The following is a 26,295-nucleotide window of genomic DNA, read 5'->3' as shown; positions in this document are numbered from 1 at the left end:
ACAGGACCAGCAAAAGCTATGAGATTTCAGAAATCCCCCGCACGTTTGATTGTTTTTTTTTTTAACTGAATTTGAGAACTGCAGCATTTTTAAAATCTGCAGCACATCGGTTCTTTCGGTGTTTTTGCAGCTTTTTTTTCACCCATGGAAAGCAATGAGGGAATGCAAAACCACTGCAAAACAAACCGGTGTGTTTTGATGGATACAGTGAACTTTATTGAACACGTACTGTAGACAAATCACGTGTAATCTGCACTAAATAGCAAGTAAAAAAAACACTGCAAAAGTGCACAAAAAAGGGTCAGTGTCTCAATAAATTGGGGCCTTAACCATTAATTTGAGCTGACGACGCCTCCTGCTGGTCACAAATGGAGTTATCTGCAGAGGCAGAATCCCACTCATCTTGAAGGGCATCCTTCAGGTCATTGAGGTTTTGGGGTACAGAGTTACTGCCTCTACACGGCGACTCAGTTGATCCTATAAGTTTTCTATGGGGTTCAGGTCTGGAGAAAGTGCTGCCGCTCCATTTGACGTCCCCTAGTCTCCAGCAGCCTTTCCCTAATGATGTGACCTCGATGAGCTGCAGCATTGTACTCCATGGAGATGACATTAGGCCTGTGCTGTTCATGCAGAGGCACAATGACTGGATTAATGAGGGTATTCCAGTAGTAGGGGCTGTCGTATCATTCACACAAGGTAGGGTTGTTCTGTTCTGGCCACACACACCAGCCCACACTGTAACACCACCAAAGGCTCGTCTGGTGACAGCAGTGCCTGATGCATAGCGCTCTCCTTGAAGTCTCCATCGTTGGCGGCCATCGTTTCTGCTCAATGGGGATCAACGTTCATCAGTGACCAGCACTGAGGCCATGGTCCCTTATCTAGCGTAGATACCGCCTGTGCCTGGTGGTGGTGCGGTCAGGTACGTAGATGACGTCTGTGCCTGGTGATGCAGTCAGGCACCTTGCAGGTTGTCTAGCACGCCCACTATGCTGATGTAAACTGTAGTCTGACGTGACACCTGTGAGCTTCTCACCTTACTTAAATGTGCCTGGAGTTGTGTAGCATTCATCATCCAGCTCCTCAGGGCATTGTTCACAATGAAGCGGTCATCAATGTGAGATGTGGCCAATGGATGTCCACTTCTCTGCCTTCCTGTGACTCTTCCAGTCTCTCTGTGTCTCTGTACAACCTGCTGGTGACACTCTGTGATGTTCTAAGCTCAGTGGCCTCTTCCGTCTGAGGACAAACTCCTTGAAACCTCACAATGGCGCGGTGCTGCTGATCAATTGTTAGATGTCATCTCGGTCTCATAATGTCAGAATGTGCACAGCACGCTAAGGAGGACTGTACCTCCAATATCCAATTATACCAATTCTAATTGAAGCCTGAAATTCTTTGGGTGATTAATGGATTAAACACTTGCTGTGACGTTTGCCATTAAACTTTTAGAGAACAGCAAGTTGTGCAAAAAGTCCTGAAACATTGAACAGTTGGACATGAGAATCCAAAATGATGAGAAGCTCACATTAAGGTCAGCTGAAAAGGTGAGAAAACCCCAGCTATCCTGAATGTTTGGGTGAGTAGTGTTTATCCTACAGGGGGAAGAAGAGAGCGCAGTGGAGATAGCAGAACAGTATGTGAACCCATGCCATATACTTCGAAAAAGAGAACTATGATATGCAATGGACTTCATTACCCCCACCCCGACTGTGCCCCCGTCAATCTCTTCTACAGTCTGTACCCATCATACGCACAGTCCCTACCTCTATTATACACTTTCTTTGGCAGAACTACATATACATTAGTTTTGCCAATCAAGCTTCTTTGCGTTCGATAGATATGGGATACATGGATATGGGATAAGTGAGATAATCGCAAATAGAGAAACACTATAGATATAAAATAAGTAATGTGATGAATGGAGGAATAGACGTAGAAGAGGGACGGATACGTATAAGAGAGGTAAAAAGTCAAACATAAAGTGGCAATTACAAACATAATATAATATATGGCAATATCACCAAATACTATTCTGGGTACAAGACTCGGGGTCCTCGGCCAAAACATCACCAAACACAAACCTCCAAAAAGGCAGCACCCCCATGTATAAAGTTGAAGAATATGGCGTCTAATTCCCCCGTGTTCCCCTCCTTAAAGCACCACTCCAGCATTTATATTAATAGCACTGCTGGAGTGGCTCTTTAAATGCAAACCCCTCCTATCGGATTTTCACCTTCCGGTGGCTTCACCTTCTATTGCTGCCACTGCATTGGTCTCCAGCGATTTGTGACCTGCCGGCTGGTCCAGTGTTTCATGGAGCTGGAGGTCAGAACTCAATACAAGTCTATGAAAGGCTCTTTCTGGCTCTCATAGACCTGCACTGGGAACTTGTGATGTAACGTCTGACTTCCGGACAGTCATATGTTAGAGGGTGCCGTGGAACTGAAGCAGCGTCTGTAAAAGGTATAGATGCCAGAAGATAAGTATATGGCGGGGGGCTTACATGTAAAGCGCCAATCCAGTGTTGAAAAAAACCCGCTGGAGTGGTGCTTTTGCCAACCATTTTATTGGATGCTTGTAGACAAATATTGGATGGATTGATATATACAGATTTGTGATCTCCTTGTGCCGGACGGCTGGACTGACCTTTGGTCTCATCACACACCTTGTTACCAGTACATTGGCGGCACGCTGGTTCAGTGGTTAGCACTGCAGTCTTGTGGTGGCTCAGTGGTTAGCACTGCAGTCTTGTGGTGGCTCAGTGGTTAGCACTGCAGTCTTGTGGTGGCTCAGTGGTTAGCACTGCAGTCTTGTGGTGGCTCAGTGGTTAGCACTGCAGTCTTGTGGTGGCTCAGTGGTTAGCACTGCAGTCTTGTGGTGGCTCAGTGGTTAGCACTGCAGTCTTGCAGCGCTGGGGTCCTGGGTTCAAATGCCACCAAGGACGCCATCTGTAAGGAGTTTGTATGTTCTCCCCGTGTTTGCGTGGGTTTCCTCCGGGCACTCTGGTTTCCTCCCACACTCCAAAAAACATACAGATAGGGACTCTAGATTGTGAGCCCCAATGGGGACAGTGTTGCCAATGTATGTAAAGCGCTTTGAAATTAACAGCGCTATATAAATGAATAAATATTATTATTGGGCACTGTGGTACTTTTCTTTTCCAATACAGTGAGACCCTTCCAGATCTGCCCCGTGCCCCTCGCTTACGTAACTTTCCCGCACCCCTGAACGGCAGATACATAGATTAGGGAGCGGTGCACGTTTCTCTGCATTCGCGGGTAGCTTTGCAGCGTTGTGGCGGTGCCATCCATCCGTTGCTATATTTACCAGGGGTTTTGGGGATTTTAGACAGTTCTCCAGGAGCCGCGGAGGTTTAATTACTACGTAGAAGCGAATCTCCCTCTAATCCGAGGCTCGATGACACTGATCGGTGACTGCTCCGAGTGAGAACTCTGGAGAAGGCGCCGCTTCTCCCTTATTAATAACAAGTGGTAAGAGCGAACGCATCATCCTAGCAACTTTTTATAAATGACTGCGGCCCCTCCCCCGCACCTCTGGGGGCCCCGGATCTGTAATAAATACTTTCTATTTTCAGTTTATTGTGTCTATGTTAATTGCAAAACTATTGTGCACCATCCTGAGAAATTAACTCTGCAAAGGTCATCACAAACGGTTATTAACTTTGCATTGCTCGTGACGGCGGCGCTCTGCTGGGCGAGTGACAGCTGCCTGTGAGACCACCGCAGGACGGAGTCACTACCACCAAATGTATGCTGCAAAATGCCCCTCCTAACAGAATGAAGGCAATGTGAACAGGTGCAACACGAATCAGCCAATCTGTGCGCTAACTCACAAGTGTAGTCTGTATGGCAGGAATGGGGATCTTAAGTTCTATATTAATTTTTTGGATATATTTTGGGGCCTCGTCTGGCTTTTTCCTCCAATGCAAAAAGGTAGCCATCATCTTTGAGGATTGGAACAAACCATTGGTGAAAGCTATACAGATTCCATGGGTTCTGACCGGGGTTCAAACCCACAACCTCTCGCATCCCAAGCGTGAAGCCTACCACTAGACCAATGAGGGCAACTTGCCCTCTTATATTTTGGGGCCCACACAAATCCGTAGGTTTGAATTTTCGATTTTGATCCAATCCCTAGGATAAAAATCGGAAATGTTACTGCAATTTGCGACGAAGCGCTTGTGAATGGCGACATTGGTGAAAAACCACAGCCCTCTTACGAGAATTTTGGCCATCCAAAGGGTCCCATCAGAGAAAGGTTACCTTGTCGTGCCTGGTGGGCAGATAAAAACCAACCAATTTGTGCATGAAGTATCTCAATTTCACAAGTATAGTCTATAGGGCAGTAATGCTGTGTATACAGTGCTCAGATTAAATGAGTACACCCCCTTAAAAAGTAAGATTTTAATCAATATATCGATGAACAAAAGAACAAGTTTCTGAAAGTAGTTTTATAGAACATATTTTGTAACCCATAATATTAAAGTAAGGTTAATAGAACATAGATCTTGTATTACAAAATCTTACATTTTTACTTTAAAGTACCACTCAATTGTTTTGTTGTTTTCTTTTATTTCAACGTTGGAGTTGTGCTTTACATTGAAGTCCTCTGTCCCCTGTCTTATTCTCGCCTGCCGCCATCTCCATCTGTTTCCAGTGTCGCTCTGGTCAGTCTCGGGCAGTTTGTGTCCTGCTGGCAGCTCCAGTGTTTCATGTAGTGCGCCTCAGGTCACAAATCAATTCAGGTCTATGAGAGCCTCGTTCTGGCCCTCATAGAATTGAATTGAGCTCTTGTGACGTAACTTCCAACTTCCTGCCTCAGGAGCAGAGCGGCTCTGAAAAATCAAGAAAGAGCGTATAAGGCTGGGGGCAGGGGGCTTAGATTTTAAGCACCAAATCCAGCGCCGAAACCGCCTTTGGGAGGGGATGGGGGGCCTTTCAATTTAAATCCTCTGCCCCCTGTATTATACTCGCCTGCCTCTGCCTTCATCTATATTCAGTGTCGCTTTCTGATAGTTTATGATCTGCTGGCAGCTCCAGTGTTTCATGGAGCGTGCTGGAGAATACAAGTGTATGAGAGCCTGGTTCTGGCTCTCATAGAGTTGCAATGTGTTTTGTGACATAGATTCTGACTTCCTCCATTCAGAAGTTATGGGAATAAGATGGCCCCGTGGGACCGGAGCGGGACCGAAAAAGGAATGTGAGTATGAGACGGGGAGCTTAAATTTAAAGCACCACTCCAGTACTATATAATGAAACAAAATGCAGGAGTGGTGCTTTGATTACTTGCATACAATAAGTCATGATCCCAGCAATGACATGTGGCTCCATGACTCCTAGAGAGTTCATTTACCCGCACATAAGGACACTGCCTCCACCATGTTTTACTTTTTTTTTTTTTTTTGGGTACATTTTATTCTTATTTTAAACCATAGGCATCAGAAATATGCCCTGATTATGACGGTACCAACTTGTAATGCATGTTTAGTTTCCGGTCCAGCAGCCGGAGTTTGTCGTTATGAAGTCTTTTGGTCTCGGAGCTTTACCTGAAGGTCTTTTGTTGACCCTTATTTCAAACGAGAAGTGCAGAATTTTTTAAAAATGTCTGTTTTTATGTATAGACAGCACCCCACCTGGTTGTGGGAGGTATTACAGCTCTGGAGGTATGGCAATGTTCCTTCACATGTTTACTTTTTTCCTCTTCCTAGTTTGAAAAAGAGAAGCAGCACGACATCCGATCTTTCTTCTCCCCCCGGCCAGAGGCCGAGAAGAAACGCAAGAGACTTTCTGGAGAAGAAGGAGTGGAAGTTGCTGGGGAGATTGACGATGAAGCAGTAGAAGTGGTGTGTGCGACCAAAGTCCCATCAGACGACGGTGAAGTGGTGGATGTTGACGCTCTCTTTCCCGATGAAGACTTTGACCAGGAAGCCAAACGTTTCCGACCATCGGGCAGCCAGACTCCCAAATCCACTCCTAAAAGCATGAACGGTGGAAAACGGAAGTCTTGGAGTGGCAAACCTTATTCCTTGTTTTCTTCACCTAAGACGCGGGGTGTTTCTGAAGGAGCTTTGCATACCCCTCCCAGGCCTGCCCTCTCGGGGAAGCAGTGGGACTGCCAAGCCTGTACATACTCCAATAACTCCTTACTGCCGTATTGCGAGATATGTGAGAGTCCTAGGAACAAAAAAGGTAGGTGTACGATAAAGAAATAAGATGTCCTTATAGTGGTGCCCTGATTGTCCACCTTTTCTCATCAGTTTTACAAAATTGGTATTACAGTAAGCTCATAAGTGCCCCCTAATGGTGGTAGAAGGCAGGCAAAATTTCACTCAAATGCGCAAAAACTTGCACTGATTTTACTGCTCCATTTTAATACTAAAGTACAAACATTTTGGAGGAATCATCCAAAAACAACTAGATAATGAAAACCATGACCACATTGTCCTCCGCCTCCTCCTTTGTCCTCCGCCTCCTCCTTTGTCCTCCGCCTCCTCCTTTGTCCTTCGCCTCCTCCTTTGTCCTTCGCCTCCTCCTTTGTCCTCCGCCTCCTCCTTTGTCCTTCGTTTCCTCCTTTGTCCTTCGTTTCCTCCTTTGTCCTTTGCCTCCTCCTTTGTCCTCCGCCTCCTCCTTTGTCTTCTGCCTCCTCCTTTGTCTTCTGCCGCCTCCTTTTGTCTTCTGCCTCCTCCTTTTGTCTTCTGCCTCCTACTTTGTCTTCTGCCTCCTCCTTTGTCTTCTGCCTCCTCCTTTGTCTTCTGCCGCCTCCTTTTGTCTTCTGCCTCCTCCTTTTGTCTTCTGCCTCCTCCTTTTGTCTTCTGCCTCCTCCTTTGTCCTCCGCCTCCTCCTTTGTCCTCCGCCTCCTCCTTTGTCCTCCGCCTCCTCCTTTGTCCTCCGCCTCCTCCTTTGTCCTCCGCCTCCTCCTTTGTCCTCCGCCTCCTCCTTTGTCCTCCGCCTCCTCCTTTGTCCTTCGCCTCCTCCTTTGTCCTTCGCCTCCTCCTTTGTCCTCCGCCTCCTCCTTTGTCCTCCGCCTCCTCCTTTGTCCTTCGTTTCCTCCTTTGTCCTTCGTTTCCTCCTTTGTCCTTTGCCTCCTCCTTTGTCCTCCGCCTCCTCCTTTGTCTTCTGCCTCCTCCTTTGTCTTCTGCCGCCTCCTTTTGTCTTCTGCCTCCTCCTTTTGTCTTCTGCCTCCTCCTTTGTCCTCCGCCTCCTACTTTGTCTTCTGCCTCCTCCTTTGTCTTCTGCCTCCTCCTTTTGTCTTCTGCCTCCTCCTTTTGTCTTCTGCCTCCTACTTTGTCCTCCGCCTCCTCCTTTGTCCTCCGCCTCCTCCTTTGTCCTCCGCCTCCTCCTTTGTCCTTCGCCTCCTCCTTTGTCCTCCGCCTCCTCCTTTGTCCTCCGCCTCCTCCTTTGTCCTCCGCCTCCTCCTTTGTCCTCCGCCTCCTCTTTTGTCCTCCGCCTCCTCTTTTGTCCTCCGCCTCCTCTTTTGTCCTCCGCCTCCTCCTTTGTCCTCCGCCTCCTCCTTTGTCCTCCGCCTCCTCCTTTGTCCTCCGCCTCCTCCTTTGTCCTCCGCCTCCTCCTTTGTCCTCCGCCTCCTCCTTTGTCCTCCGCCTCCTCCTTTGTCCTCCGCCTCCTCCTTTGTCCTCCGCCTCCTCCTTTGTCCTCCGCCTCCTCCTTTGTCCTCCGCCTCCTCCTTTGTCTTTCGCCTCCTCCTCCTTCTTCCTCCTTCTTCCTCCTTCTTCCTCCTTCTTCGACCTCCTCCTTCTTCGTCGTCCTCCTTCTTAGTCCTCCTCCTTCTTAGTCCTCCTCCTTCTTAGTCGTCCTCCTCCTTCTTAGTCGTCCTCCTCCTTCTTAGTCGTCCTCCTCCTTCTTAGTCGTCCTCCTCCTTCTTAGTCGTCCTCCTCCTTCTTAGTCGTCCTCCTCCTTCTTAGTCGTCCTCCTCCTTCTTTGTCGTCCTCCTCCTTCTTAGTCGTCCTCCTCCTTCTTAGTCGTCCTCTTCCTTCTTAGTCGTCCTCTTCCTTCTTAGTCGTCCTCTTCCTTCTTAGTCGTCCTCTTCCTTCTTAGTCGTCCTCTTCCTTCTTAGTCGTCCTCCTACTTCTTTGTCGTCCTCCTACTTCTTTGTCGTCCTCCTCCTTCTTAGTCGTCCTCCTCCTTCTTAGTCGTCCTCCTCCTTCTTAGTCGTCCTCCTTCTTAGTCGTCCTCCTCCTTCTTAGTCGTCCTCCTTCTTAGTCGTCCTCCTCCTTCTTTGTCGTCCTCCTCCTTCTTAGTCGTCCTCCTCCTTCTTAGTCGTCCTCCTCCTTCTTTGTCGTCCTCCTCCTTCTTAGTCGTCCTCCTTAGTCGTCGTCCTCCTTCTTAGTCGTCGTCCTCCTTCTTAGTCGTCGTCCTCCTTCTTAGTCGTCCTCCTCCTTCTTAGTCGTCCTCCTCCTTCTTAGTCGTCCTCCTCCTTCTTAGTCGTCCTCTTCCTTCTTAGTCGTCCTCCTCCTTCTTTGTCGTCCTCCTCCTTCTTAGTCGTCCTCCTCCTTCTTAGTCGTCCTCCTCCTTCTTAGTCGTCCTCCTCCTTCTTAGTCGTCCTCCTCCTTCTTAGTCGTCCTCTTCCTTCTTAGTCGTCCTCCTCCTTCTTAGTCGTCCTCCTCCTTCTTAGTCGTCCTCCTTCTTAGTCGTCGTCCTCCTTCTTAGTCGTCCTCTTCCTTCTTAGTCGTCCTCCTCCTTCTTAGTCGTCCTCCTCCTTCTTAGTCGTCCTCCTCCTTCTTAGTCGTCCTCCTCCTTCTTAGTCGTCCTCCTCCTTCTTAGTCGTCCTCTTCCTTCTTAGTCGTCCTCCTCCTTCTTTGTCGTCCTCCTCCTTCTTTGTCGTCCTCCTCCTTCTTTGTCGTCCTCCTCCTTCTTAGTCGTCCTCCTCCTTCTTTGTCGTCCTCCTCCTCCTTAGTCGTCGTCCTCCTTCTTAGTCGTCCTCCGTCCTCCTTTGTGATGGGGTTGTAGATGTTTTGTGTTGCTCTTCATCTTGCGCTCTTGATCCTTTCTCTCTCCTTGTGGCTGCGGCCGCTCAGTGACTGGAGATCGGAGCGATGGTCACAGGCGATGGTGGGAATTTCCCTTTAAGCGTCTGATATAGGAACACAGTGCGCCGTCCCTCTGTATTATAGGAGCGTTATAGACGCCATCATACGCTGAATGGCAAATTCACCTTTAAGAAGCCGAGGCTGGCGGAGGCAAACGAGGTTATGCATATTTCAGACTTCTGCACAGGGGCCAAAAATCCTACCTGAGCATCAATCTGTGAATGTGTCTCCTCGGAAAGTGAAAGGTGCCAATTTCTGTCAAGAACGTATGTTGAGATCTGCTATGGCATGGCATTAAGCTTGGCACAAATGGACATTTCTGATTAATGTCAGCGGGACGCGAATTCAATGGGCAGGAGCGGAGGTCCCGTTTCCATGGCAGCAAATAAGCCTAACATTCATCGCCCTGCTGTTTTCCTTCCCCGTCTGGAGATTTATGATCAAAAGGGCAATGAAATTATAGATTTTTAGTTCTTTCGCAGACTAATGATGCTGCGTTTGCATTTCATTCTAAACTCTCCGCTGCATGCCCGGGACCACGCCGTAAACTTTTCTGCATTCTGCTAAAGTTTGCATTGTTCTAGAACCCGCCAGTCCCCACATTTTCTTTAGTTTGCAAAAAAACAAAAAAAAAAAAAAGGAACAGGTTGTAATTTTGCTTATTTTTGGATTCCTGACGTGAGATTGGCGCGGACTTTGTGGACCTCGGCATTCTGGATGCTGCATTAGTGTCTCCGGAGCCATAAAGAGCTCGGGTTAATTAAGAATCTGAGATTCTCTGGGGATAATTAGATTCCAACAAGCCTGCTTACTATTCACCGAAAATCTGTATATTCCAAGGAAAAAAAAGCACCATAAAAATGTGCGGAATTATAGTATTAAAAACACTTCATTGTAGAGCTGACAGTCATAGACCTCTCAAGAAAAGGCTGAATAGTCTGTGTTGTTTCAGCAAACTTTAAATATATCAATAGTACAAGCAAATATATATATATATAATATATATATAAAAACTTTGTAATATATCTTATCAGAGAAATATGCATCTTTATCCACTTATGAGCCACTTCTTTTCCGCCCTCTCCCTCCTCAACTCAAACTTAAAATAAATAAATAGTACAAGCAAATATAAAAAACTTTGTGATATATCTTATCAGAGAAATATGCATCTTTATCCACTTATGAGCCACTTATGAGCCACTTCTTTTCCGCCCTCTCCCTCCTCAACTCAAACTTAAAATAAATCAATAGTACAAGCAAATATAGAAAACTTTGTGATATATCTTATCAGAGAAATATGCATCTTTATCCACTTATGAGCCACTTATGAGCCACTTCTTTTCCGCCCTCTCCCTCCTCAACTCAAACTTTAAATAAATAAATAAATAGTACAAGCAAATATAAAAAACTTTGTGATATATCTTATCAGAGAAATATGCATCTTTATCCACTTATGAGCCACTTATGAGCCACTTCTTTTCCGCCCTCTCCCTCCTCAACTCAAACTTAAAATAAATCAATAGTACAAGCAAATATATAAAAAAACTTTGTGATATGTCTTATCAGAGAAATATGCATCTTTATCCACTTATGAGCCACTTCTTTTCCGCCTTCTCCCTCCTCAACTCAAACTTTAAATAAATCAATAGTACAAGCAAATATATAAAAAAATTTTGTGATATGTCTTATCAGAGAAATATGCATCTTTATCCACTTATGAGCCACTTCTCCTCCTCCCTCTGCCTCCTCAACTCATCAATCACACGGAAATACTGCTACATTTCTTCGTCTGTCTCTCCATGGACTGTCTGTTTCTCCCTCCTCCTCCTCCTCCTTTCCACAGACCTCAGCTGCAATCTGATCCCTAAGTAAACAGTCAAAGCATTGTGCTAACACACACACAGACCTGTGTTGCTGCTTTCTAGTAAGAGTTTTATCTCACTTCAGTGGTGGATTCAAAGCTACACTGCTCAGTACTGTTGTGTGATGTTCTCAATGCTGCTGCTTTTTCTAAATATGTGTGTAGCGCCCCTGAGACCCTCAGGGCACTACAGTGAACTGCATCCTCTTGGGGATGCAGGACGTACTCCGTGGGATCTGGAGTACCAGTGCCGATTCCATCCAAACACGACCAAAATCCTAGTTCACCACTCCACACTGGGCATAGAGGGTTAACCATGTAAGGGGATGGTCGCCATGGGAACGAGTCCCTGGGTATAGCCAGCCTGGTGGGAGGGGTCAGTCAGTCAGAGAGCGGTCTAGAAGAGGGGAGCACACAGGAGAGGTGTGCGGATGTGCCTGAGCTGGGTCCGTGTAACGGTGACCCCGGGGGCACAGGAGAGCGTGTCGCCATGTCAGGTACCGGAGATACCGCTGGGACCCGAGCACGCACAGGGCACAGGGCCCTAGGTCAAGCACAAGTTTTAGACTGTATGGTAAATAGGTGTGAGGTGTGAGGACACCTTCACGGACTTAACCGAACCAAATAATCTGGGGGCATCTGCACTAAACTAGGATCGGGGTTTGGACACTTACCTCCCTGCAGGGTCCGCACTGCCCGCCGTACGGAGGAGACTGTACCCCAAAAGGGACAGTCAGGGGCCCCAAACACTCCACGCTTCGGGGATCCAATCAACTAAGAGTGCCGGGGACAGAGCAACCTGGGTCACTACATTGGCACTGATACTCCAAGGGACCTGAACCAGCAACCCCTGGGTCCACAGTGAGTAGAGACTGTTAAAGACAACCTGGAGTGGTCTCCGTTATTGCCCCCGTTACATCTCCCAGGCACGGCCCTACCTGCGGAGAGCCTACCATCACAGCTGCCACTACCACCAGCCCTGGGAGTACCCACATTCAGCAGCGGCGGCTCTCCATTCTTAACCGCAACCCGCAGGGGGCGTTACATGACAAAAACTCTTAACTCCCCTGTAAATACCCCCCATTAACAAAAGGGGCCCAGAGCATGGGACCGGGCAACGGCCACCAGTGATATTCCCATTTGTTACTGCCCGGGACCGAGTACCCCCTTCTCTGGGCGCTACATGTGCAACATAGAAAAAGTATAGCAGAACCCCCTCATATCTGTGTGTGTGCTCTCATCTCCACCCACCAGCTCACAGGCAACTGAAAATTTGAGAGGAAAACTAAAGAACGTGTGCTACAAAATCAGGAGAGCAGACATTCCAAATGTTTGTGTGTGCAGAGTATGTGAGACATCATAACAGCTATTTTCCATCCACTAGCTCAGAGACAAGTGAAAATTAGCAGGATCCAGCAGAGAGGAAAACTGGTGAACTTCTGCTACATAGTCAGGATAACAGGAATTCCTCATGTCTGGGTGTGCTGTGTATGGAAGACATCCTAGCAGCTGGTGTCCACCCACTAGCTCCGAAACAGCTGAAAATTAGAGAGATCCTGCCGAGAGGAGAACTGAAGAACATGTGCTACAAATTCAGGAGAGCAGGAATCCTAATGTCTGAGTGCTGTGTATGGGAGACCTCATAGCGGCTATTTTCCATCCACTAGCTCAGAGACTGCGGATAATATGAGAGGGAGCCTGTAGAGAGGAAAACTGATGACTATGTACTACAAAATCAGAAGAGCAGGAATCCCTCATGTCTGTGTGTGCTGTGTATGGGAGACTTCACAGCAGCTATTTTCCACATGCTCTAGCTCCGAGACAACTGAAAATTAGGGAGGAATCCAACAGAGAGGAAAACTGGCGAACTTGTGCTACGTAGTCAGGATAACAGGAATTCCTCCTGTCTGGGTGTGCTGTGTATTGAAGACATCCTAGCAGCTGGTGTCCACCCACTAGCTCAGAGACAACTGAAAATAAGAGAGATCCTGCAGAGAGGAGAACTGAAGGTCATGTGCTACAAAATCAGGAGAGCTGCAATCCTAATGTATGAGGGCTGTGTATGGGAGACCTCATAGCGGCTATTTTCCATCCACTAGCTCCTAGACAACTAAAAATTAGAGAGGGAGCCAATAGAGGAAAACTGGAGAACGTGTGCTACATAGTCAGGATAACAGGAATTCCTCATGTCTGTGTGTGCAGTATATGGGAGACATCATAGCAGCCAGTCTACACCCACCAGCTCAGAGACAACTTTCCCACTTTTTTTTTTTAGTTTTAACTAGGGCTCACTCTTTATGCAATAATAAGAATTTGCAATAGCAGTCTCGATCTATGGACATGTTCTAAACAGCCCCTTTAATCTTCAGACCACCAGGTAAATGCTCAGATGCTGAAATCTGCAGACGAGTGTGATCTCTTCTTTTTACTGTATCTATGTAAGTTTCAGATATCCCACTTTCGTACAAAGAAATGGTCATGGTGATATGATTCTACCTGCAGCGGTGTGCAGTATAATTAGCAGGCGGTAGTAATAATCACACTCGTTACCAGCTGTGACTGCCGATATCACAATGATGACACGGATTAGTGATCATATGATGATAATTAGACACTTCTGATGATCGGCCGTACATTACACAGGATCATCCCCCCCATGCTGTAAGTAATAGGGACGCAATGCAGAATACAGGATAATGCTGGGATAATCTACTGTACCTTATATTGTTATAAAATCTGTTCACTCCGATTATAGTATTTTACCTGCAACTCCATCATCGCTCTTAATCCCCTGAGAAACTGGAAATTACGGGAATGTGGAAAACATTTTTTTTTAAAGGACCCTTAACCAATTTTTCGGGTGTTTGAATATATATAACCCATCCTGTATCACTCCTCTCAGCTTATTTCTATACAGCCTTTTCCTGCAAAACCATATCACTTAGCACCTCTATATTCACCCTGCTGCAGTACATCGCTCCTCTCAGCCACTGTATATACAGCCCCATCCTGTAGTACATTGCTTCGCTAAGCTCTCTCAATTTGCCTTATCCTGCAGTGTGTTGCTTCTCACCCCTCCCAATATACAGCCCCATCCTGCAGGTAATTGCTCCTCTCAGTACATCGCTCCTCTTATCAAATATATATACAATATACAGCCTTCTCCTGCAGATCATATTTTCTCTAAGCCCTTCTATATACAGCCTCTTTTGCAGTACAATACTCCTCTCGTCCCTCTCTATACAATGCCGCCTCTTTGCAGCCCTCTTTATACAATGTCTCCTCCTTTTGGCCCTCTCTATACAATGCCTCCTCCTCTCGGCCCTCTCTATACAATGTCTCCTCCTCTTGGACCTCTCTTTACAATGTCTCCTCCTCTCGGCCCTCTCTATACAATGTTCTCCTCTCGGCCCTCTCTATACAATGTTCTCTTCCTCTCGGCCCTCTCTATACAATGTCTCCTCCTCTCGGCCCTCCCTATACAATGTCTCCTCCTCTTGGCCCTTTCTTTACAATGTCTCCTCCTCTCGGCCCTCTCTATACAATGCCTCCCCCTCTCGGCCCTCTCTATAAAATGCCTCCTCCTCTCGGCCCTCTCTATACAATGTCTCCTCCTCTTGGCCCTCTCTATACAATGTCTCCTCCTCTCGGCCCACCCTATACAATGTCTCCTCCTCTCGGCCCTCTCTATGCAATGTCTCTTCCTCTCTGCCCTCTATATACAATGTCTCCTCCTCTCGGCCCTCTATATACAATGCTTCCTCCTCTCGGCCCTCTCAATACAATGCTTCCTTCCCTCCATACAATGTCTCCTCCTCTCGGCGCTCCCTATACAATGTCTCCTCCTCTCGGCGCTCCCTATTCAATGTCTCCTCCTCTTGGCTCTCTCTATACAATGTCTCCTCCTCTTGGCCCTCTCTATACAATGTCGCCTCCTCTCGGCCCTCTCTACACAATGTCTACTCCTCTGGTGCCTCTCTATACAATGCCTCCTTCTCTCGGCCCTCTCTATACAATGTCTCCTCCTCTTGGCCCTTTCTATACAATGTCTCCTCCTCTTGGCCCTGTCTATACAATGTCTCCTCCTCTCGGCCCTCTCTATACAATGTCTCCTCTCGGCCCTCTCTACACAATGTCTACTCCTCTGGTGCCTCTCTATACAATGCCTCCTTCTCTCGGCCCTCTCTATACAATGTCTCCTCCTCTTGGCCCTTTCTATACAATGTCTCCTCTCGGCCCTCTCTATGCAATGTCTCCTCTCGGCTCTCTCTATACAATGCCTCCTCTCGGCCCTCTCTATACAATGCCTCCTCCTCTCGGCCCTTTCTATACAATGTCTCCTCCTCTCGGCTCTCTCTATACAATGTATTTTCCTCTCGGCCCCCTCTATACAATGTCTCCTCCTCTCGGCCCTCTCTACACAATGTCTCTTCCTCTCTGCCCTCTATATACAATGCCTCCTCCTCTCGGCCCTCTCAATACAATGCTTCCTTCCCTCTATACAATGTCTCCTCCTCTCGGCCCTCTCTATACAATGTCTCCTCCTCTCGGCCCTCCCTATACAATGTCTCCTCCTCTCGGCCCTCCCTATACAATGTCTCCTCCTCTCGGCCTTCTATATACAATGCCTCCTCCTCTCGGCCCTCTATATACAATGCCGCCTCCTCTCGGCCCTCTATATACAATGCTTTCTCCTCTCGGCCCTCTCAATACAATGCTTCCTTCCTTCTATACAATGTCTCCTCCTCTCGGCCCTCTCTATACAATGCTTCCTCCTCTCTGCCCTCTCTATACAATGTCTCCTCCGCTCGGCCCTCTCTATACAATGTCTCCTTCTCTCGGCCCTCTCTATACAATACCACCTCTTCTTGGCCCTCTCTATACAATGTTTCCTCCTCTCGGCCCTCTCTATACAATGTCTCCTTCTCTCGGCCCTCTCTATACAATGTCTCCTCCTCTCGGCCCTCTCTATACAATGTCTCCTCCTCTCGGCCCTCTCTATACAATGTCTCCTCCTCTCTGCCCTCTCTATACAATGTCTCCTCCTCTCGGCCCTCTCTATACAATGTCTCCTCCTTTCGGCCCTCTCTATACAATGTCTCCTCCTCTCGGCCCTCTCTATACAATGTCTCCTCCTCTCGGCCCTCTCTGTACAATGTCTCCTCCTCTCTGCCCTCTCTGTACAATGTCTCCTCCTCTTGGCCCTCTCTATACAATGTCTCCTCCTCTCGGCCCTCTCTATACAATGTCTCCTCCTCTTGGCCCTCTCTATACAATGTCTCCTCCTCTTGGCCCTCTCTGTACAATGTCTCCTCCTCTCGGCCCTCTCTATACAATGTCTCCTCCTCTCGGCCCTCTCTATACAATGTCTCCTCCTCTCGGCCCTCTCTATACAATGTCTCCTCCTCTCGGCCCTCTCTATACAATGTCTCCTCCTCTCTGCCCTCTCTATACAATGTCTCCTCCTCTCGGCCCTCTCTATACAATGTCTCCTCCTCTCGGCCCTCTCTATACAATGTCTCCTCCTCTCGGTCCTCTCTATAGAATGTCTCCTCCTCTCGGTCCTCTCTATACAATGTCTCCTCCTCTCGGCCCTCTCTATACAATGTCTCCTCCTCTCTGCCCTCTCTGTACAATGTTTCCTCCTCTTGGCCCTCTCTATACAATGTCTCCTCCTCTCGGCCCTCTCTATACAATGTTTCCTCCTCTTGGCCCTCTCTATACAATGTCTCCTTCTCTCGGCCCTCTCTATACAATGTCTCCTCCTCTCGGCCCTCTGTATACAATGTCTTCTCCTCTCGGCCCTCTCTATACAATGTCTCCTCCTCTCGGCCCCCTCTATACAATGTCTCCTATTCTCGGCCCTCTCTATACAATGTCTCCTCCTCTCGGCCCTCTCTATACAATGTCTCCTTCTCTTGGCCCTCTCTATACAATGTCTCCTCCTCTCGGCCCTCTCTATACAATGTCTCCTCCTCTCGGCCCTCTCGATACAATGTCTCCTCCTCTCGGCCCTCTCTATACAATGTCTCCTCCTCTCGGCCCCCTCTATACAATGTCTCCTATTCTCGGCCCTCTCTATACAATGTCTCCTCCTCTCGGCCCTCTCTATACAATGTCTCCTTCTCTTGGCCCTCTCTATACAATGTCTCCTCCTCTCGGCCCTCTCTATACAATGTCTCCTCCTCTCGGCCCTCTCGATACAATGTCTCCTCCTCTCGGCCCTCTCGATACAATGTCTCCTCCTCTCGGCCCTCTCTATACAATGTCTCCTCCTCTCGGCCCTCTCTATACAATGTCTCCTCCTCTCGGCCCTCTCGATACAATGTCTCCTCCTCTCGGCCCTCTCGATACAATGTCTCCTCCTCTCGGCCCTCTCGATACAATGTCTCCTCCTCTCGGCCCTCTCTATACAATGTCTCCTCCTCTCGGCCCTCTCTATACAATGTCTCCTCCTCTCGGCCCTCTGTATACAATGTCTCCTCCTCTCGGCCCTCTCTATACAATGCCTCCTCCTCTCGGCCCTCTCTATACAATGTCTCCTTCTCTCGGCCCTCTCTATACAATGCCTCCTCCTCTCGGCCCTCTGTATACAATGTCTCCTCCTCTCGGCCCTCTGTATACAATGTCTCCTCCTCTCGGCCCTCTCTATACAATGTCTCCTCCTCTTGGCCCTCTCTATACAATGTCTCTTCTTCTCGGCCCTCTCTATACAATGTCTCCTTCTCTCGGCCCTCTCTATACAATGTCTCCTCCTCTCGGCCCTCTGTATACAATGTCTCCTCCTCTCGGCCCTCTGTATACAATGTCTCCTCCTCTCGGCTCTCTGTATACAATGTCTCCTTCTCTCGGCCCTCTGTATACAATGTCTCCTCCTCTCGGCCCTCTGTATACAATGTCTCCTCCTCTCGGCCCTCTGTATACAATGTCTCCTCCTCTCAGCCCTCTGTATACAATGTCTCCTCCTCTCGGCCCTCTGTATACAATGTCTCCTCCTCTCGGCCCTCTCTATACAATGTCTCCTCCTCTCGGCCCTCTCTATACAATGTCTCCTCCTCTCGGCCCTCTCTATACAATGTCTCCTCCTCTCGGCCCTCTCTATACAATGTCTCCTCCTCTCGGCCCTCTCTATACAATGTCTCCTCCTCTCGGCCCTCTCTATACAATGTCTCCTGGCCTCTGCAGTACATAACCTCCATTCATTATTATCAAATAAACCTGAGAGATTGGAGTAATGCATGAGTTCTGGACTAGACTGTGCAAAATTTGTTGTAGTCTGTAATCATTGCGAGACATAGGTCTACATAGGCACTATATATACAAAACAATAGATATTTGCAAAAGCAATTCATTTTTTAATATTAGATGGCATTTTTTTTTTTTACTTTTAAGACTGATGCAAAATTATTCTGTTTTCCTGTTTTACAATAGTGCAATAACAATAGCGTTCTGCCAGTCTGTCTACATCAGTGAATATATATCACTTTGAGAATATAGTTTAATAATTTCAGCAGATTGGTTTCAGAAACCAAGATTCAATGCTACAAGTGTTACCTTTCACTCCAGCATTGAAGCACTGCTCCCCATGTGGTGCTTTACATTTAGTAACGACAAGCTGGTATTTGGAAGATTGATACATTGTTAGCGGAGGACAGATATTTGAAATTAATGTGAAAAAACAAGTAGAAATTCTCAGGAACCAAAGTAGCTTGAAAAGCACAAATATATGTAAGTTTTAGTATCTTTCTGATATACTTCTCACACCCTGCTGAGATATGTACTTTATTTGAACTGAAAGGAGGAAGAGGCATAACAACTACTGAAATTACTGTTACGGTATGTACAGGAATATAACTACTATAATACTGCTCCTATGTACAAGAATATAACTACTATAATACTGCTCCCTATGTACAAGAATATAACTGCTATAATACGGCCCCTATGTACAAGAATATAACTATTATACTACTGCTCCTATGTACAAGAATATAACTACTATAATACTGCCCCTATGTACAAGAATATAACTACTATAATACTGCTCCTATATACAAGAATATAACTACTATAATACTGCTCCTATGTACAAGAATATAACTACTATAATACTGCCCCTATGTACAAGAATATATCTACTATAATACTACCCCTATGTACAAGAATATAACTACTATAATACTGCTCCTATGTACAAGAATATAACTACTATAATACCGCCCCTATGTACAAGAATATAACTACTATAATACTGCTCCTATGTACAAGAATATAACTACTATAATATGGCCCTTATCTACAAGAATATAACTACTATAATAGTTCTCCTAATGATCAGAAGCCTCTCCAAACCTTCTTCAGACTTTTTTTTCCCCATCATTCTGGTGCAGGTTGATCTTGGTCTCCTCTGTCCTCTGCTGCTTTTCCAGAACTGAGCGGCTTCTTTAGATGCTTTTTGGCAAACTCTAATCCGGCCTTTCAATCTTCAGGCTTCTAAATGATTTGTACCTTGTGGTGACCCCTCTGTATTTGCTCCTTGTGGTGACTCCTCTGTATTTGCTTCTTGTGGTGACCCCTCTGTATTTGCTCCTTGTGGTGACTCCTCTGTATTTGCTCCTTGTGGTGACCCCTCTGTATTTGCACCTTGTGGTGACTCCTCTGTATTTGCTCCTTGTGGTGACTCCTCTGTATTTGCACCTTGTGGTGACTCCTCTGTATTTGCTCCTTGTGGTGACTCCTCTGTATTTGCTCCTTGTGGTGACTCCTCTGTATTTGCTCCTTGTGGTGACTCCTCTGTATTTGCCCCTTGTGGTGACTCCTTTGTATTTGCTTCTTGTGGTGACTCCTCTGTATTTGCACCTTGTGGTGACTCCTCTGTATTTGCTCCTTGTGGTGACTCCTCTGTATTTGCTCCTTGTGGTGACTCCTCTGTATTTGCTCCTTGTGGTAACTCCTCTGTATTTGCCCCTTGTGGTGACTCCTTTGTATTTGCTTCTTGTGGTGACTCCTCTGTATTTGCTCCTTGTGGTGACCCCTCTGTATTTGCTCCTTGTGGTGACCCCTCTGTATTTGCTCCTTGTGGTGACTCCTCTGTATTTGCTCCTTGTGGTGACCCCTCTGTATTTGCTCCTTGTGGTGACTCCTCTGTATTTGCTCCTTGTGGTGACTCCTCTGTATTTGCTCCTTGTGGTGACTCCTCTGTATTTGCTCCTTGTGGTGACTCCTCTGTATTTGCTCCTTGTGGTGTCTCCTCTGTATTTGCTCCTTGTGGTGACCCCTCTGTATTTGCTCCTTGTGGTGACTCCTCTGTATTTGCTCCTTGTGGTGACTCCTCTGTATTTACCCCTTGTGGTGACCCCTCTGTATTTGCTCCTTGTGGTGACTCCTCTGTATTTGCTCCTTGTGGTGACTCCTTTGTATTTGCTTCTTGTGGTGACTCCTTTGTATTTGCTTCTTGTGGTGACTCCTTTGTATTTGCTCCTTGTGGTGACCCCTCTGTATTTGCACCTTGTGGTGACTCCTCTGTATTTGCTCCTTGTGGTGACTCCTCTGTATTTGCTCCTTGTGGTGACCCCTCTGTATTTGCTCCTTGTGGTGACTCCTCTGTATTTGCTCCTTGTGGTGACCCCTCTGTATTTGCTCCTTGTGGTGACTCCTCTGTATTTGCTCCTTGTGGTGACTCCTCTGTATTTGCTCCTTGTGGTGACTCCTCTGTATTTGCTCCTTGTGGTGACTCCTCTGTATTTGCTCCTTGTGGTGACTCCTCTGTATTTGCTCCTTGTGGTGACTCCTCTGTATTTGCTCCTTGTGGTGACCCCTCTGTATTTGCTCCTTGTGGTGACAACTCTGTATTTGCACCTTGTGGTGACTCCTCTGTATTTGCTCCTTGTGGTGACTCCTCTGTATTTGCCCCTTGTGGTGACTCCTCTGTATTTGCTCCTTGTGGTGACTCCTCTGTATTTGCTCCTTGTGGTGACTCCTCTGTATTTGCTCCTTGTGGTGACTCCTCTGTATTTGCACCTTGTGGTGACTCCTCTGTATTTGCTCCTTGTGGTGACTCCTCTGTATTTACCCATTGTGGTGACCCCTCTGTATTTGCTCCTTGTGGTGACTCCTCTGTATTTGCTCTTTGTGGTGACTCCTCTGTATTTACCCTTTGTGGTGACTCCTCTGTATTTACCCCTTGTGGTGACTCCTCTGTATTTGCTCCTTGTGGTGACTCCTCTGTATTTGCTCCTTGTGGTGACTCCTCTGTATTTACCCCTTGTGGTGACTCCTCTGTATTTGCTCCTTGTGGTGACTCCTCTGTATTTGCTCCTTGTGGTGACTCCTCTGTATTTATTCCTTGTGGTGACCCCTCTGTATTTGCTCCTTGTGGTGACTCCTTTGTATTTGCTCCTTGTGGTGACTCCTCTGTATTTGCTCCTTGTGGTGACTAATCTGTATTTACCCCTTGTGGTGACTCCTCTGTATTTGCTTCTTGTGGTGACTCCTCTGTATTTGCTCCTTGTGGTGACTCCTCTGTATTTGCTCCTTGTGGTGACCTCTCTGTATTTGCTCCTTGTGGTGATTCCTCTGTATTTGCTCCTTGTGGTGATTCCTCTGTATTTGCTCCTTGTGGTGATTCCTCTGTATTTGCACCTTGTGGTGACCCCTCTGTATTTGCTCCTTGTGGTGACTCCTCTGTATTTGCACCTTGTGGTGACTCCTCTGTATTTGCTCCTTGTGGTGACTCCTCTGTATTTGCTCCTTGTGGTGACTCCTCTGTATTTGCACCTTGTCGTGACTCCTCTGTATTTGCTCCTTGTCGTGACTCCTCTGTATTTGCTCCTTGTGGTGACTCCTCTGTATTTGCACCTTGTGGTGACTCCTCTGTATTTGCTCCTTGTGGTGACTCCTCTGTATTTGCACCTTTTGTTGACTCCTCTGTATTTGCTCCTTGTGGTGGCTCCTCTGTATTTGCTCCTTGTGGTGGCTCCTCTGTATTTGCTCCTTGTGGTGACCCCTCTGTATTTGCACCTTGTGGTGACTCCTCTGTATTTGCACCTTGGGGTGACTCCTCTGTATTTGCACCTTGTGGTGACTCCTCTGTATTTGCTCCTTGTGGTGACTCCTCTGTATTTGCACCTTGTGGTGACTCCTCTGTATTTGCACCTTGTGGTGACCCCTCTGTATTTGCTACTTGTGGTGACTCCTCTGTATTTGCTCCTTGTGGTGACTCCTCTGTATTTGCACCTTGTGGTGACCTCTCTCTATTTGCTCCTTGTGGTGACTCCTCTGTATTTGCACCTTGGGGTGACTCCTCTGTATTTGCTCCTTGTGGTGACTCCTCTGTATTTGCACCTTGTGGTGACTCCTCTGTATTTGCACCTTGTGGTGACTCCTCTGTATTTGCTCCTTGTGGTGACTCCTCTGTATTTGCCCCTTGTGGTGACTCCTCTGTATTTGCCCCTTGTGGTGACTCCTCTGTATTTGCTCCTTGTGGTGACTCCTCTGTATTTGCCCCTTGTGGTGACTCCTCTGTATTTGCTCCTTGTGGTGACTCCTCTGTATTTGCACCTTGTGGTGACTCCTCTGTATTTGCTCCTTGGGGTGACTCCTCTGTATTTGCACCTTGGGGTGACTCCTCTGTATTTGCTCCTTGGGGTGACTCCTCTGTATTTGCACCTTGTGGTGACTCCTCTGTATTTGCTCCTTGTGGTGACTCCTCTGTATTTGCACCTTGTGGTGACTCCTCTGTATTTGCTCCTTGTGGTGACTCCTCTGTATTTGCATCTTATGGTGACTCCTCTGTATTTGCTCCTTGGGGTGACTCCTCTGTATTTGCACCTTGTGGTGACTCCTCTGTATTTGCTCCTTGGGGTGACTCCTCTGTATTTGCACCTTGGGGTGACTCCTCTGTATTTGCTCCTTGGGGTGACTCCTCTGTATTTGCACCTTGTGGTGACTCCTCTGTATTTGCTCCTTGTGGTGACTCCTCTGTATTTGCACCTTGTGGTGACCCCTCTGTATTTGCACCTTGTGGTGACCTCTCTGTATTTGCTCCTTGTGGTGACCCCTCTGTATTTGCTCCTTGTGGTGACCCCTCTGTATTTGCTCCTTGTGGTGACTCCTCTGTATTTGCTCCTTGTGGTGACTCCTCTGTATTTGCTCCTTGTGGTGACTCCTCTGTATTTGCTCCTTGTGGTGACTCCTATGTATTTGATCCTTGTGGTGACTCCTATGTATTTGCACCTTGTGGTGACTCCTCTGTATTTGCTCCTTGTGGTGACTCCTATGTATTTGCACCTTGTGGTGACTCCTCTGTATTTGCCCCTTGTGGTGACTCCTCTGTATTTGGTCCTTGTGGTGACTCCTCTGTATTTGCTCCTTGTGGTGACTCCTCTGTATTTGCTCCTTGTGGTGACTCCTCTGTATTTGGTCCTTGTGGTGACTCCTCTGTATTTGGTCCTTGTGGTGACTCCTCTGTATTTGCTCCTTGTGGTGACTCCTCTGTATTTGCCTCTTGTGGTGACTCCTCTGTATTTGCTCCTTGTGGTGACTCCTCTGTATTTGCACCTTGTGGTGACTCCTCTGTATTTGCTCCTTGTGGTGACACCTCTGTATTTGCTCCTTGTGGTGACTCCTCTGTATTTGCTCCTTGTGGTGACTCCTCTGTATTTGCTCCTTGTGGTGACTCCTCTGTATTTGCACCTTGTGGTGACCCCTCTGTATTTGCTCCTTGTGGTGACTCCTCTGTATTTGCTCCTTGTGGTGACTCCTCTGTATTTGCTCCTTGTGGTGACTCCTCTGTATTTGCACCTTGGGGTGACTCCTCTGTATTTGCTCCTTGGGGTGACTCCTCTGTATTTGCACCTTGTGGTGACTCCTCTGTATTTGCTCCTTGGGGTGACTCCTCTGTATTTGCACCTTGGGGTGACTCCTCTGTATTTGCTCCTTGGGGTGACTCCTCTGTATTTGCACCTTGTGGTGACTCCTCTGTATTTGCTCCTTGTGGTGACTCCTCTGTATTTGCACCTTGTGGTGACTCCTCTGTATTTGCACCTTGTGGTGACCCCTCTGTATTTGCTACTTGTGGTGACTCCTCTGTATTTGCTCCTTGTGGTGACTCCTCTGTATTTGCACCTTGTGGTGACCTCTCTCTATTTGCTCCTTGTGGTGACTCCTCTGTATTTGCACCTTGTGGTGACTCCTCTGTATTTGCTCCTTGTGGTGACTCCTCTGTATTTGCACCTTGTGGTGACCTCTCTGTATTTGCTCCTTGTGGTGACTCCTCTGTATTTGCTCCTTGTGGTGACTCCTCTGTATTTGCTCCTTGTGGTGACTCCTCTGTATTTGCATCTTATGGTGACTCCTCTGTATTTGCTCCTTGGGGTGACTCCTCTGTATTTGCACCTTGTGGTGACTCCTCTGTATTTGCTCCTTGGGGTGACTCCTCTGTATTTGCACCTTGGGGTGACTCCTCTGTATTTGCTCCTTGGGGTGACTCCTCTGTATTTGCACCTTGTGGTGACTCCTCTGTATTTGCTCCTTGTGGTGACTCCTCTGTATTTGCACCTTGTGGTGACCCCTCTGTATTTGCACCTTGTGGTGACCTCTCTGTATTTGCTCCTTGTGGTGACCCCTCTGTATTTGCTCCTTGTGGTGACTCCTCTGTATTTGCTCCTTGTGGTGACTCCTCTGTATTTGCTCCTTGTGGTGACTCCTCTGTATTTGCTCCTTGTGGTGACTCCTCTGTATTTGCTCCTTGTGGTGACTCCTATGTATTTGATCCTTGTGGTGACTCCTATGTATTTGCACCTTGTGGTGACTCCTCTGTATTTGCTCCTTGTGGTGACTCCTCTGTATTTGGTCCTTGTGGTGACTCCTCTGTATTTGGTCCTTGTGGTGACTCCTCTGTATTTGCCCCTTGTGGTGACTCCTCTGTATTTGCCTCTTGTGGTGACTCCTCTGTATTTGCTCCTTGTGGTGACTCCTCTGTATTTGCACCTTGTGGTGACTCCTCTGTATTTGCTCCTTGTGGTGACACCTCTGTATTTGCTCCTTGTGGTGACTCCTCTGTATTTGCTCCTTGTGGTGACTCCTCTGTATTTGCTCCTTGTGGTGACTCCTCTGTATTTGCACCTTGTGGTGACCCCTCTGTATTTGCTCCTTGTGGTGACTCCTCTGTATTTGCTCCTTGTGGTGACTCCTCTGTATTTGCTCCTTGTGGTGACTCCTCTGTATTTGCACCTTGGGGTGACTCCTCTGTATTTGCTCCTTGGGGTGACTCCTCTGTATTTGCACCTTGTGGTGACTCCTCTGTATTTGCTCCTTGGGGTGACTCCTCTGTATTTGCACCTTGGGGTGACTCCTCTGTATTTGCTCCTTGGGGTGACTCCTCTGTATTTGCACCTTGTGGTGACTCCTCTGTATTTGCTCCTTGTGGTGACTCCTCTGTATTTGCACCTTGTGGTGACTCCTCTGTATTTGCACCTTGTGGTGACTCCTCTGTATTTGCTACTTGTGGTGACTCCTCTGTATTTGCTCCTTGTGGTGACTCCTCTGTATTTGCACCTTGTGGTGACCTCTCTCTATTTGCTCCTTGTGGTGACTCCTCTGTATTTGCACCTTGTGGTGACTCCTCTGTATTTGCTCCTTGTGGTGACTCCTCTGTATTTGCACCTTGTGGTGACTCCTCTGTATTTGCTACTTGTGGTGACTCCTCTGTATTTGCTCCTTGTCGTGACTCCTCTGTATTTGCTCCTTGTGGTGACTCCTCTGTATTTGCACCTTGTGGTGACCCCTCTGTATTTGCTACTTGTGGTGACTCCTCTGTATTTGCTCCTTGTGGTGACTCCTCTGTATTTGCTCCTTGTGGTGACTCCTCTGTATTTGCACCTTGTGGTGACTCCTCTGTATTTGCTACTTGTGGTGACTCCTCTGTATTTGCTACTTGCGGTGACTCCTCTGTATTTGCTTCTTGCGGTGACTCCTCTGTATTTGCTCCTTGTGGTGATCCCTCTGTATTTGCTCCTTGTGGTGACTCCTCTGTATTTGCTCCTTGTGGTGACTCCTCTGTATTTGCTCCTTGTGGTGACTCCTCTGTATTTGCTCCTTGTGGTGACCCCTCTGTATTTGCACCTTGTGGTGACTCCTCTGTATTTGCTCCTTGTGGTGACCCCTCTGTATTTGCTCCTTGCGGTGACTCCTCTGTATTTGCTCCTTGTGGTGACCCCTCTGTATTTGCTCCTTGTGGTGATCCCTCTGTATTTGCTCCTTGTGGTGACCCCTCTGTATTTGCTCCTTGTGGTGACCCCTCTGTATTTGCTCCTTGTGGTGACTCCTCTGTATTTGCTCCTTGTGGTGACACCTCTGTATTTGCTCC

The 26,295-nt window shown here is 47.4% G+C and overlaps 1 protein-coding gene across 1 annotated transcript in view; it reads left to right on the top strand.

Moving 5' to 3' along the window:
* Window positions 1–26,295, top strand: part of ZRANB3 (zinc finger RANBP2-type containing 3) — a 255,035-nt gene that overhangs the window by 184,313 nt on the left and 44,427 nt on the right. Inside the window, exon 11 of the mRNA XM_075319678.1 lies at window positions 5,732–6,212. Coding sequence (XP_075175793.1) covers window positions 5,732–6,212 — 481 coding nt within the window. The remainder of the gene's footprint in view (window positions 1–5,731; window positions 6,213–26,295) is intronic.

Source organism: Anomaloglossus baeobatrachus, chromosome 7 (assembly GCF_048569485.1).
Source record: "Anomaloglossus baeobatrachus isolate aAnoBae1 chromosome 7, aAnoBae1.hap1, whole genome shotgun sequence".
NCBI classification, from domain to species: domain Eukaryota; kingdom Metazoa; phylum Chordata; class Amphibia; order Anura; family Aromobatidae; genus Anomaloglossus; species Anomaloglossus baeobatrachus.
Note: the sequence above shows the minus strand (reverse complement) of the source record. Positions and strands in the feature narration are given on the sequence as shown.